The 14,301-nt window shown below is 34.1% G+C and overlaps 1 protein-coding gene across 7 annotated transcripts in view; it reads left to right on the top strand.

Moving 5' to 3' along the window:
- Positions 1-14,301, top strand: part of CCDC88A (coiled-coil domain containing 88A) — a 134,635-nt gene that overhangs the window by 39,669 nt on the left and 80,665 nt on the right. For all 7 annotated transcript variants that reach the window (XM_053200618.1, XM_027072427.2, XM_027072426.2 and 4 more), the window contains exons 4-7: positions 6,568-6,637; positions 8,587-8,645; positions 11,805-11,888; positions 13,450-13,590. In XM_053200618.1, coding sequence (XP_053056593.1) covers positions 6,568-6,637; positions 8,587-8,645; positions 11,805-11,888; positions 13,450-13,590 — 354 coding nt within the window. The remainder of the gene's footprint in view (positions 1-6,567; positions 6,638-8,586; positions 8,646-11,804; positions 11,889-13,449; positions 13,591-14,301) is intronic.

Below are 14,301 nucleotides of genomic sequence, written 5' to 3'. Positions count from 1 at the left end.
AGTGTGTAATTCAGGAAAGGGATATGAGCCCAGACCTTTGCCAGAAGTATTGTTTAACTTCTTATTGTGAAAGTAGTTTCTGGATAACTTCTAGGAAGAAGGAGAAGCCTAGTTTAAGTTATCTTTTTTTTCTTAAATGAGCTTAGATACATTTTTAAAGTTTATTTATTTTGAGAAACAGAGAGTATCCACAAGCACAAGTGGGGTGGGGAAGAGAGAGAGGAAGAGAGAGCCCCAAGCAGGCTCAATGCTGTTAGTACAGAGCCCAGCGTTGGGCTCAATCTCACAAAACACGAGATCATGACCTGGACTGAAATCAAGAGTCAGACACTTAACTGACGGAACCACCCAGGTACCCCGTAGTTCATGTTATCTTTAAAGATTAACTAAATACTGTCTGTCTTGGCACAAACATGAAATAGCCTTTCTTACAGTGTTTTAGCAATATGAACTTTAATTCACGGAAGCTTGTGTGTATATCAATAAAGCTTTTAGATGGTCAACTAAAAATGTACTTAATATACCACTTTTTATAGAAAAACTAAGTCAACAAAAAGTACTAGGAATAAAATTACTTGTACCTATCAGAGCACCTTTACTGTTATTTTCCTTTTAATGTAATCTCTGACAGTTCTTTCTTTTTTTCTTTTAATTTTCTTTTTTATTTTTTAAAATTTGTATCCAAATTAGTTAGCATATAGTGCAACAGTGATTTCAGGAGTAGATTCCTTAGTGCCCCTTACCCATTTACCCCATCCTCCCTCCCACAGCCCCTCCAGTAACCCCCAGTTTGTTCTCCATATTTATGAGTCTCTTCTGTTTTGTCCCCCTCCCTGTTTTTATATTATTTTTGTTTCCCTTCCTTTATGTTCATCTGTTTTGTCTCTTAAAGTCCTCATATGAGTGAAGTTATATGATTTTTGTCTTTCTCTGACTAATTTCACTTAGCATAATACCCTCCAGTTCCATCCACGTAGTTGCAAATTTTGCCAGTTCATTCTTGTTTGGTCTTTTTCTTTTTATTAAGTATTGGTGTTCTCCAGGCTGTTTTCATACCAGGATAGAATTTCTCCCTGTTCTGTGAAACAACACAATCTCCAGTACGCCTTCTCATTCCCTGCTTTATTTTTATACTTAGCACTTATCATCAAAATCACTTACTTATTTTCTGTCTACCCCATGAGAGCACAGATTTTTGTTTACTGCTGTATTTCCATTTTCTAGAACAATGTCTGGCAGATAATAAACACACAGTAAATATTTGTTGAATGAATAACTGTTCTGGTTTTCTCAGTTCTTTCAGTTATATTGCTAAAATTCTTTCTCTATACATTTTTTATGTTTCTTACCACTTTTTTAAAAAAAATTCACATTTATTTATTTTTGAGAGACAGAGCATGAGTGAGGGAGGGAGAGAGAGAGGGAGACACAGAATCTGAAACAGGCTCCAGGTTCTGAGCTGTCAGCACAGAGCCCAGTATGGGGCCCAAACCCATGAACCATAAGATCATGACCTGAGCCAAAGTCAGACAGTTAACCAACTGAGCCACCCAGGTGCCCCTTTTCTTGCCACTTTTCTAACAAAGTGAAGTATCTTCACTAATTCATATACGTATGTATTACCATCCTTAACTCTTCAATTAATCTGTTCCTCCTACTTAAAGTCATATTTATCTTGGGCTCAAATATGTATTATTTTTCCATTTCTTTAGCACCTTAATAATGAACATCTTTAGAACTAGGTGATGTCTGGGAAATTTGGGGATGATATTTAATAGAGTTTCAACAATAGCAATCAGGTTTTTTTAGTCTCTGATATCTTTTATGTTTTGTTTATTTTTCAGTGTTACTTGTAAGATTAGAATAGGGAAATAGGAATTTTTACAAATCTTCTGGATGCATAGAGCCAAATAGAGGTTTTAGAATAATTGGATTTTTAAAATTTGTGTAGTTTTTAGCTGCCTTGCCTAATATTATCACTTTCAGACATAACTAGATTAATACTTGGAAATAACGTAAAAGATAGATTTTTTTTCCCATTAACTAGTATTTCATAACGACCACTAAAAAAAAAAAAAAACTTTATACTTTTGTTTTATTTCCTGCCCTTCCCAACAGAAGTCACATACACAGTAAGTCATGGAGCTGACATTTAAGCCTAGACATTCAGATTGTACTCTACCAGAGTATGCTGTACTAGGTATCAGATTCTGCTACACTAAAGTACATTTTCAGACACATGGAGTTAAGTTTGAATATAGCAGTTTTTTGTAGCAATTGCATCATCGAACTACTAGAGTTACATAGCATAAAAGTCAAACACATTAGGTTATTGATGATACCATACAGTGAAAGGATCAATGAGATTGCTTTTATCTTTTTGAACAGACAGAGTTACCATGAGGCATGGGATAACAGAGTAGGCAGGAGTGGGGAGCCAGCTGAGGAAGAGGGTGGAGGAGTGAGGTTGTGGACGTATTGAAGATTACTATTGGTCTGGACAGTTTTCTTATAACATTATACCAACATGGAATGTTACATGGCAAAACAATATAATAAATTACCTTGAAAATCTAAGTTGATGTTTTCTGGTATGATTTATCAGTTTTCACGCATGTTATCCCAAAACAAGTGGTATAAATGAGAGTTATCCTTTATCTTAAAACTGAGGTAAAGGTTTTTTCCTAATAATTCAGGATCTCTTAAAATTTAATACCTCTTTAATAATACTGAATTTGAATGTTCTTTGTTCTTAGACTATCTCAGCTAAATGGGATAGAGACAGAACAGTGATTGCTTTTTTTTATGCATCTCATATTTATGATTTCTTTTAAATATATGTACAGGTAGTCTTTTTTTTTTTTAATGTATATTATTTACTTTTGAGAGAGACAGAGCATAAGTGGCGGATGGGCAGAGAAAGGGAGACAGAATCCGAAGCAGGCTCCAGGCTCTGAGCTGTTAGCACAGACCCCAGTGTGGGACTTGAACCCATGATCTGTGAGAATATGACCTGAGCTGAAGTCGGACGCTCAACTGACTGAGCCCCCCAGGCACCCCTGTGGGAAATAAATTTCTTTACAACATTCAGCCATCTCCAGGAATATGGCCGCCTCCCCAGTTATTCAAGGCTTCATCGCGGATTGAAGAGGCAGAGGAGAGAATAGGTGAATTAGAAGATAAAATTATGGAAAAAGAGGAAGCTGAGAAAAAGATAAAAAAATCCAGGAGTACAAGGGGAGAATTAGAGAACTAAGTGATGCAATCAAACAGAACAATATCTGTATCATAGGAATTCCAGAAGAAGAAGAAGAGAGAGAAAGGGGCTGAAGGTGTACTTGAACAAATCATAGCTGAGAACTTCCCTGATCTGGGGAAGGAAACAGGCATTGAAATCCAAGAGGCACAGATAACTCCCTTCAGACATAACTTGAATTGATCTTCTGCATGACATATAATGAAACTGGCAAAATACAAGGATAAAGAGAGAATTCTGAAAGCACCTAGGGATAGATGGGCCTTAACATACAAAGGTAGACCCATAAGGGTAGTAGCAGACCTGTCTACTGAAACTTGACAGGCCAGAAAGGAATGGTAGGAAATCTTCAATGTGATGAACAGAAAAAATACGCAGCCAAGAATCCTTTATCCAGCAAGTCTGTCATTCAGAATAGAAGGAGAGATAAAGGTTTTCCCAAACAAACAAAAACTGGAAGAATTCATCCACTAAACCAGCCCTACAAGAGATCCTAAGGGGGATTCTGTGAGTGAAATGTTGCAAGGACCACAAAGTACCAGAGACACCACTACAAGCATGAAACCTACAGATATCACAATGACTCTAAATCCATATCTTTCAATAATAACACTGAATGTAAATGGACTAATTGCTCCAACCAAAAGACATAAGGTATCAGAATGGATAAAAAAACAAGACCCATCTATTTGCTGTCTACAAGAGACTCATTTTAGACCTGAGGATGCCTTCAGATTGAAAGTGAGGGGATGGAGAACTGTCTATCATGCTACTGGAAATGAAAAGAAAGCTGGAGTAGCCATACTTATATCAGACTAACTAGACTTTAAATTAAAGGTTGTAACGAGATGAAGAAGGGCATTATATAATAATTACAGGGTGTATACATCAGGAAGAGCTAACAATTATAAATGTCTATGCACCAAATTTGGGATCCCCCAAATATATAAAACAGTTAATCACAAACATAAGCAACCTTATTGATAATAATTGATAAGTCTCCTGGTAATTGCAGGAGACTTTAATACTTCACTTACAACAATGGATAGAATATCTAGACAGAGAACAAATAAAGAAACAAGGGCCCTGAATGATATATTGGATCAGATGGACTTGACAGATATATTTAGAACTCTGCATCCCACAGCAACAGAATATACTTTCTTCTTGAGTGCACATGGAGCATTCTCCAAGATCACATACTGGGTCACAAAACAGCCCTTACGTAGTATAAAAGAATTGAGATCATGCCATGCACTCTTTCAGACCACAATGCTATGAAACTTGAAATCAAGCACAGGAAAAAGTCTGGAAAACCTCCAAAAGCATGAAGGTTAAAGAACATCCTACTAAAGAATGAATGGGTCAACTAGGCAATTAGAGAAGAAATTAAAAAGTATATGGAGACAAATGAAAATGAAAATACAACAGTATGTCCATGTAGTCTTGATAATTTTGCTTCAAGGCAAGGAAACAAAGAATGATTCTTTAGGTCCATTTAGCTGTTACATACTTAGCTAATAGCATATTCTGTCCTGAGGTAACTTGCTTTGAACTGGAAATTTTATTTATTAAATAACCAGATTCAGTCTTTGGAGTAAGTGATTTTAGCACTTCTTGACACTTACTCTTAATTATTTATCTGACATGATACACATACTGAGTGTATACTTTTTCTTTAAATGTGTGCATGTTTTGGGGCACCTGGGTGGCTCAGTCATGCATCCAGCTTCAGCATAGGTCATGATCTCATAGTTCTGGGTTTGAGCCCCGTGTTGGGTTCTGCACTGACAGGAAGGAACTTGTTTGGTATTCTCTCTCTGCCCTTCACCCACTCACGTGTATGTTCGTGCTATCTCTCTCTCAAAAATAAATAAACATTAAAAAAAATAACATGTATCCATGTTTTGGTAATAGTTTTTTAAAGAGCCAGTATATATAACACTGAAGAAAATGTTTTGAGTCTTTCTAATACATACCTATAAGGAATTATAGATAAAAGATGAATTCTAATGAACCTCTGGTACATGTTACACACTGGCTATGGGAAAATGCTTTATGGGATCTAGAATTACACATCTTTAAAAAGCAATACAAGTTAAATTTTCATGATATTTGCTCCCTCATCATAGTATTAAGTAAAGAGTGATTCAGAAACAATTAAACACTTTTTAAAATGTATTCCTCAGTAACTGGTTATGTCTGAATATATAGTGAAAGCCAAATTATAAGGACATTCACAATTGTTTGTATAATTTTGCATAGATTGAGCAATATCACGGGACAGCATTGAGCAATATCACAGGACACCTGTCATCCTGTAGTCTTAATTCATTGCAGACCCTTTGTAGCATGTCATTATTAGTAATAGTAATGACAGACACATTGTGTTCCTTCATCTCCTCAAAACAAGGATACTAAAAATGGAAGATGCATAGTTGATGTATTAACTAAAATGAGTAATTTGAAAGCATTCAATTCTTCTGAATCATCCCGTAGTATCAGAATGTGTATATATTCTTGTCACGGACAATTTGAGAGAAATTGAACTAAAACATCTATTGTAGATAGAGGGGAGAAATAATGATTCACTGAGGAAGAGCTCACTTGCATGAAATGATCTTAAGACACAATTTTTAATGAAGTAACTAGTGTCCTTAATTTTTTTAATGTTTATTTGTTTTTGAGAGAGAGAGACTGAGCATGAGTGGGGGAGGGGCAAAGAGAGAGGGAGACACAGAATCCGAAGCAGGCTCCAGCCTTTGAGCTGTCAGCACAGAGCCTGACATGGGGCTCAAACTCAAAAACCGTGAGATCGTGACCTGAGTGGAAGTCGGACATTCAACTGACTGAGCCACCCAGGCGCTCCATAATTGCCTTAATTTTAATAGAGGTTTTTAATTCCCTTAAAGAGAAGTAACAAAAGACCAAAAAGAGTAATCATGCTTGATCTTTTATTGAGGAATATTATTTAATCATCTTTAAATCATCATCTAATACCTAAAACTCAGATTTCCAAATAGTCAATATTAGACCTGTTCACTTGGACACTTATTTTGTAGATATTTGATATGTTATTAAGTCTGGCTGATACTATAATTTTAGTTACTTAATTCATTAACTTAAAGTTACAAAAAGTTTAAGATCTTAGATGTCTTTTTAAGACCTTGGGTAAGTTTTTTCACCTTTTTGAAAGCTTTTTATTTGCAGTATAGCATATCCACAGAGAAGTGCACAAATCATAAGTTACAGCTTATTGACTAATTAATCAGCATTACCTGTATAACAACCATTGGGGTATCTTTTTACAGGAGACTTTGCAGCAGTTGATCATGATGTCATTGCCAAATGTCTTAATCATTGGCAAAAATCCTTTTTCTGGTAAGTATTAAAATTAGCATAATGTGATAGTCTTAACTTTGCGTAATGCTATAATGCTTATCAAGATCTTGCTTATTTATATGAATACAATGGCTCTAGGTAAAATCAGAGGTGATATTCCATTTTATAAAGAGGCAATAAGCTTAGAATATTTGTAATGTGTAGGACGGAACAGACATTCATTTTACGTTAAGGCCAGTGTTGTTTTAACTCTACCACATTGATACTTTCCTGTAATTATTTTTAGTATCTCATTATAAACAATATAGAACATGATTAAAGGAACATAACCTTAGAAAAGAAGTGATTTTGAAATAATTTCTAGGTTTGTATTCATACATCTGCTCTCATTGCCAGAGCTGTTTGAATCTTAAGATTTTAGTGATTGATGTTGTAGTTTAAACTACTTCTAAATAGAAAGATGAGAAGCAGTTTTCTTAGGTCATTTAAATTATTTTTGTCAGAAATTTCTGCCCTTTGCCAGGTTTTAAATGTGACCTGTTCAGAGTTTTAATTTTTGAACAACTAGGGAAATTAGCAACTACTAACAAATTCAACAATGGACTTACTTTTTCAGGCTGTCTGTAATCCAACTCCAAGTATATCTTCTCCAAACCCCACCCTCCATTCTCATTCAAAACACAAATAAAGCTGAAATAAAAACTAAAATCAAGCAGCTGCTTTTCCTGAGGAAATTACCACTTAGGTGAGGTGAATCAGTTTAGACGGTCTTTAGAGATATTCTGGGAAACTATACAAATTAAAAAATGAAAAAAATTATATGTGAAATGGAATTATTTTCAGTTTCACATGCATTTAGTAATTACCTACCAAATTATAAAGACCAGGAATATAAAGAAAATGGTCTGTACTTTGCAGAATCTTGTGTTTTGGTGAGAGATGCACAGATGACTGGGAAACCATGTAATAATTAATACAAAATAGAGCTCTGTAAAAGTATTAAGGCATGTGAAATATGGAGCCGTTATTCTTATAGTTGGCAGATAAGAGAGGGTTGGGGACCACTGGTGGCTGGTTTGGTCAGGGAAGACTACACAGAGATGTTAGAGTGGTGCCTAGGATCGTGATTAGTAAGTAACTCACTAGAGGGATGGTGTAGGGAAGAAAGACAAGCAGAGAGAGTAACAGAAGTGAAGGCAGAGGAGTGTAGATGTGTATATATTTGGGGAACGGTGATCAGGTGTGGCCAAGAAAATAGATTGTTTCCTGGAGAATAGGAGGAAATGTTTCAAAAGAAGGTTTGGACTTTATTATGGACAGATTGGCCTGATGGTGAAATTCTGCCCAAAGAAGTGACTTTTTTTTTTGTCAGATGTATATGTTTTGAGAAAATCTGAATTGAGTGCTGTTGCACAGCAAATATACTATCCAGTTCTGTTACAGACCATTAATTTTATCCAGTTTATTATAAATGTTCATTTTTACCAGCCTGGCTATAACATTTAAGGTTTGGATTCTCATGAGTCTACACAGTGTAAAGCCATTTAAATTTTATAGGTAGATGGATCATATATGTGTTTTAGAAAGAGAACATTAATAGACCTAAAAAGAAGCCAGACCTATGAGGAACCATTTTGACTGAATTTATGGCATGCCCCTATATCAGCTGTTCTTCATTTGGTATACTGGTGTGGTATAATAATTTATGGAAAACTAGTGGATTTATAATTAGCACACTTCATTGGATAGAGCATTGAAGCGCATTTTGTCTATACTGTAACCCTTCAAAATGGACATCCTTGGTCATTTCTTCTGCTGTTACCACACTGTGCACACAGAGCTGCTTTTTTGAATTCTTCACTATACTTGCAGACTTAATCCTTGGGTCAAGTTGCTGTGAATAGTAACTTAACAATGAATTCTACCAATGTAAGAAAGAGAGTGGAACTAAAGTGAAATGTAGTACTTAGCAATCATTTTTATTTCAGAACAAGGCACAGAAGAAGTTAAAAAGTTGCTTTTACTTTTACTGGGTTGTGCAGTTCAGGTAAGTTAAAATATTTTTTCATATTTTCATTTTAATATCTTTATATATTTTTTCAGGCTGTAGTTTTTGAAAGACTTAAAGATGGGCTATTGCTTTTCAAAGTCTACATTAGGAACTTTTAAATAACTATAACCTAAGGACATTTTGAAGGAAAACACTCTGTTACTTCATTTCAAACTTTAGTTATATTATCAGCTAGCTGTATCGTTTAAAAACTGTGTATATTGTTTTAATTCTGAGGCTTCTAGTGACCCCAGGTATTTCAAATTTTCTTAGAGGTACTCTTAAAAACTTCTCCCAAATATCCTTATGATTTATGTGTTTATGTATGTGTGCTACAGAAGAGAAAGGATTAGCAACAGAAAGAGGCAGAAATTATGAAAAACGTTGTTTAGGAGTCTGGGTTATTATATTGCCCTTTTGATAACTGATTATAATAATAAGAGCAGGCTGTGGCTTATCGAAAGCCTACTTTCTTTCAGGTATGATTCTTTATGTAGGTTTTCTTGTAATTTCTTTTTTCACACGAAGAGGTTGGTATTTAGGTCAGGTGATATGTAAGTTCCCCTAATGAAGACATTTGTGAGAGTAGGAAAAGAGAACTGTTAACAATTACGGTGGAACTGCATGTGTAAACTGGGACTGTACCTGACAAACCAAGATGGTTGCTCTAGATTCGTATTTCCAACAGGCCAGAGAGTTAAGATTAAACTCTTGTCTGACTTCAAAATGTATTTCTCTATGCTGATTTTTCCTTTAATCAGCCATTTTTTGGATGAGTGATTACAGTGTTAAACTATCTCAGTTATTTGTGGAATGAATTTATTTGTAAACAAATAAATATTGTGACCGTAAGTTTTTACATACATATGCCAGAAATTATATATCCAAGAGAGTGTGGTTTTTAGAGCTGATTGCTTGGGAGCTATATACTTACACATCGCATGTTATTTAAGTTTCATGCTGTGTAATATACAGGTGTTTACTTTATAATTGTCTAAATATTAAGCAAATACAGTGTTTATAGTCATTGCTATTCTAATTTGGTCGTCAGATCCTAAATTAGAAACACAGCCTTAATTATTTACAGCCTTAAATACTTTATTTGCTTTTAAAAATACCCACTACTGGGGCGCCTGGGTGGCTCAGTTGGGTAAGCGTCCGACTTCGGCCAGGTCACGACCTCGCGGTCCGTGAGTTCGAGCCCCGCGTCAGGCTCTGGGCTGATGGCTCAGAGCCTGGAGCCTGTTTCCGATTCTGTGTCTCCCTCTCTCTCTGACCCTCCCCCGTTCATGCTCTGTCTCTCCCTGTCCCAAAAATAAATAAACATTAAAAAAAAATAAAAAAAAAAGATAGTATAAATAAAGAAATAATGGCTATAGGGCTTAGAAAAGGGAGGTATATGTGTTGAAGGCAGACAAAGATATGGCAGTTGAAATCGGGGGACCTTTCAGTGAGTCAGAGTTATCATAACCCTGCCAATTTTATATGATCATTCGCTCAAAAACTATGTATAGGTCAACATCTTTGGAAGCATTAAAGTTAAAAATTGGGCATATCGTAACTAAAAAGGTAGTTAATATATACCACAGGTGTACTGTCAGAAAGTTATTCTTAATTGTCACTAGACCTATCACATACTATTTACTAGATAAAAAAATCTTATTTTTAAATTGACTAGTTTTAATCCCATTCCCCCAAAACTCTGATTTCCTAGTCACAGCTAGAAATTGTACATTCTCAGGAATTTAATTTTAAAGTTTATTTATTAATTTTTGGCAGAGACTGTGCAAGTGAGTACATGTGTAAGGTGGGGGGGCAAAGAGAGAGGGAGAGAGAGAATCCCAAACATCTCCATGCTGTCAGCACAGAGCCTTTGATCTCACAAACTGTAAGATCATGGCCTGAGCTGAAATCAAGAGTCAGATGCTTAACCTGCCTAGCCAACCGTCACCCCATAATTTTAATATTATTATGTCATTCTAATAATTTTGTTTTTATAGGACACAGAACTTTTTGCACTGATGGGAATATGTTAAGTTAAATTGTAGGCAATGGAAATAGAATGTTACAATTTGATATAATAAATACGTAGAGTGTAAATCATAACCTTGCTAAGTTTCTTAATGATCTAAGAACCAATTTTTCTTTTTGTGAGTCTATTCTCTTCACTAGTAGTTTGGTAATTGGCCCAGGAGATGCAGCTTAAGCTAGACAAGGCAGTGCTTTCTATTTTGTATGCACTTCTCATTTGGTAGCTGCAAGAATACATTTATACTAGCAGTTGGATTGTAGTTTAAGAGATGTAGACCCAGGAGGCAGAAATACTAAGATGCATGTTAAACTGTTACTTAGTACTGAGAAAGAAAAAGATTAGATTTACATCATAATATTTTTAGTTTATATAAAGATTTTTTTTAAGTTACACAATAAATAATTGCTGCATTTATTCTACTTGATACATGTATACATACATATATATATATACACATATATATATATATGTATATATATATATATATTCTTAAATTTTGTCCTTGGTAACTTTATGTTATTGTAGAAACAAATCAAATATTTATTGTACTACCTTATAAATGTTGAACTGGGCCACAAAAGTAGGTTTCTTTTATTAAGATTGATAGGATGAAGATGTGAGAATGGATTGTAAGCTTGAAGTAAAAATTGCTTACAGTTTTTTTTTTTCCAAGAAGAAAGGCTGTTTTGTTTGATGATAGCCAAAGACTGACTGAGCTTTTTGGCTGTATTCCGAATTCTGCCACTGACTCACTGTGTTTTTTGGCAAGTAACTTATCCTCCCTGAAACAAGTTCTTGATTCTTTACTTTTCTGTTTGTAAAGTTAGCATAATAATATTGTACTGACCTCACATGGGTTGTGTAATGGTTTCCCGCTTTAGAACTGTACAGCATAAAAATAGTATGGGTTTTCAGTGCCATGCTTTTTAAATAAATATTTCTAAATTGTTATCTTTTTGTTAAATGAGTATATTAGACCATTTAAATGCAAAACCAACAAAACCCTCATTGTAGTGTTCAAAACATAACCAGACTTTCTGGCCCATTGAGTTTTTAGTTATTTACAACATATTAAGGACTATATCCCATAAAATGTGAATGATTGTTTTATTCATTTCTTTTAGTGTCAGAAAAAAGAAGAATTTATTGAAAGAATTCAAGGTTTAGATTTTGATACAAAAGCAGCAGTTGCCGCACATATTCAAGAGGTAATAACCTATATACGGTTTTTATATACTAATTTTTATAAAGCTTGTGGTGTGTTTATATGTCCCCAAAGACTTGAAGTCCTATGATGAGCAAGAACAAATCAAAGTCAGATTTAGATGAACTCTGCTATTAGACAAAGTGTCTTCTCTTTAGAGATAGTTTCTTAAATGAATCCTCATGGCACAGTGCTAACTAACTACAATGTACTGTTGCCTTTATCCATAGGGACATTAGGTAGAAAGTGTCTGAGGAATGAAGTGTATGTCTTTGTTAGACAGCACAGAATGAACAGTACATAGTAAATAGAAGCAGCAGAAAATGGATCACTGCCTGTAATTCAAAACTAATGTGAAGTAAGATGATAACCCGAGTACTAAGTCATTCCAGTGATTTTCTTTTGAATGAATGGACACAGTATAATTTTTATTGAAGATGTTACTTGAATTATAACACATTAGTCATTTTAACATCTATATAAGAACTCAAATCTAGGACATATTGTGCAATATTAAGTAATTGATACAGTTAACAGATGGATTTTAATTTCTGCATCTATCTAGTCTTGAGCTTTTAATCTTGTGTACTTAAGAGGACTTTTTAGAACTAGACCATGTTAAATTTTACATGTTGATTAGAGAACTAAGATAAGAGAGAGAATTTTTAAATAGTAAAAATTAGTAGTGTTTAAAATAATTCTCTATTTGAATAACCTGTGTTCTGTATATCATCTTTTCTCTTTGTTAGTGTTCATAGAGCCCAGCCTTCTTGTCAGTAATAATGTTGTCAACAGTAAGCATATTAGTACTCCACAAGATACCAGGGTTTTTGTTTTTGTTTTTTTTTTTTTTTTGGAAGTTTCTCCTTATATTTATTTGTTTGTTTATGCTAGCTTTGTAGTTTGTATTTTATTTTGAATAAATGCTAAGTATTGCAAGTTACTAAATTTGCCATCATTCTTGAAAGTGTTTTTTTTTATTATTATTTTTGCGGTTTCTTGTGAAAGTTAAAGCAGAATATCAGAATCACAGTGAGAAATGGAAAGCAAGAAATAAGTATTTCATTTATATAACTTTTCCATTTTTTAAAAATCTTTATGTTGGTAGCCCTTTTCTCCTAAGGTTCTGGGACAGTGTCATCTACAGAATCTGTAAAGAAAAGCTTTTCAAGTATAAAAGTACAATAACATATATCCTACAAGATTAAAAAACTTTTGCTTTTGAATCCAGCACAATTTAGTCTTACCTAAAGAAAAATTCATTGATTTTGTTAAAGCAGTTATCAAACATGTCAATATTACCTTCCCCTAGTAATGCCTGAATTAAATGTTTTGCTTTTTAGCTGACAGGAAAACAAATATAATTTTTTTATTTAAAGATTATATTTAGTAAAAGTAATTCTTAGTATTAGCCTTTTTACCAGGTCTTCTTTAGGCATCATATTTGCTTCTCATTTTTATGATATGGACTGTATGATATTTAAGCTAATATTGCAGTAAAGTGAAACCAATTTTTAAGTATTAGCCATTTAGAAAAATTGCTGATTTTGATTTCTTTCCTAAAGGTAACCCATAATCAGGAAAATGTGTTTGATCTGCAATGGATGGAAGTGACTGATATGTCTCAGGAGGAAATAGAGCCACTCTTGAAAAATATGGCATTACATCTAAAAAGACTTATAGATGAAAGAGATGAACATTCAGAGGTTTGTAAATTCCTTTCAGAATATTGTGAAGGTTTGCTTTCCAGAAAAGGCAATTTCAGAGGGTTTTCAAATTGATACTCTGTTTCTTAGGGACAGGTAATAAAGTACTTTATGTCTTTATTTTTTGCAACACAGGAACAAAAAAGGATATTTAAGAGCCCCAAATCACCAGTAAAGAGATTGCAATTAGATATTCTTTTTTCCATTCTTTTAAATTATTATTCTGATTTTGTTCCTTTGTGTTTTTTTTAAGTCCTCTCCATAGCTCTGGCAACAGTACAATAGTGTGAAACTGAAAATACTGTTGATGCAAATGGAAAAATCACTGCCTCGAAGCATGAGAATTTGCTTAAGGTTAATTTCTTACTTTTATTGCCACATTTTGAGGTTGGAAAAATAAGTGTTAATAAATGGAGAATAACAGGTGTTCTAAATAAAATGTCTCACAAAAGGTCTCAAATTTTGTAGTCAGTAAATGAGGTGTGATTTTAAAAAAGAATTATTATAGGCTCCTGTAAGAGTACTTGGCTTTTTTAAAAGAGTAAAATTGCACCAGGATTTTGCCTGCACTCTCTGAAAACAGCTAATTTTATAGGAGTCTAGACTTCAGTGCATGTGATGGTGAGTAATATTTTGTTAATAGCAGACCAAAGTACTCTGCCATTCAGAAGAATGTATAGCTTTGATCAATTGTTCCATTTACATGGGAGA

Source organism: Acinonyx jubatus, chromosome A3 (assembly GCF_027475565.1).
Source record: "Acinonyx jubatus isolate Ajub_Pintada_27869175 chromosome A3, VMU_Ajub_asm_v1.0, whole genome shotgun sequence".
Lineage (NCBI taxonomy): Eukaryota > Metazoa > Chordata > Mammalia > Carnivora > Felidae > Acinonyx > Acinonyx jubatus.
This window is presented reverse-complemented; position numbering and strand designations above follow the sequence as displayed.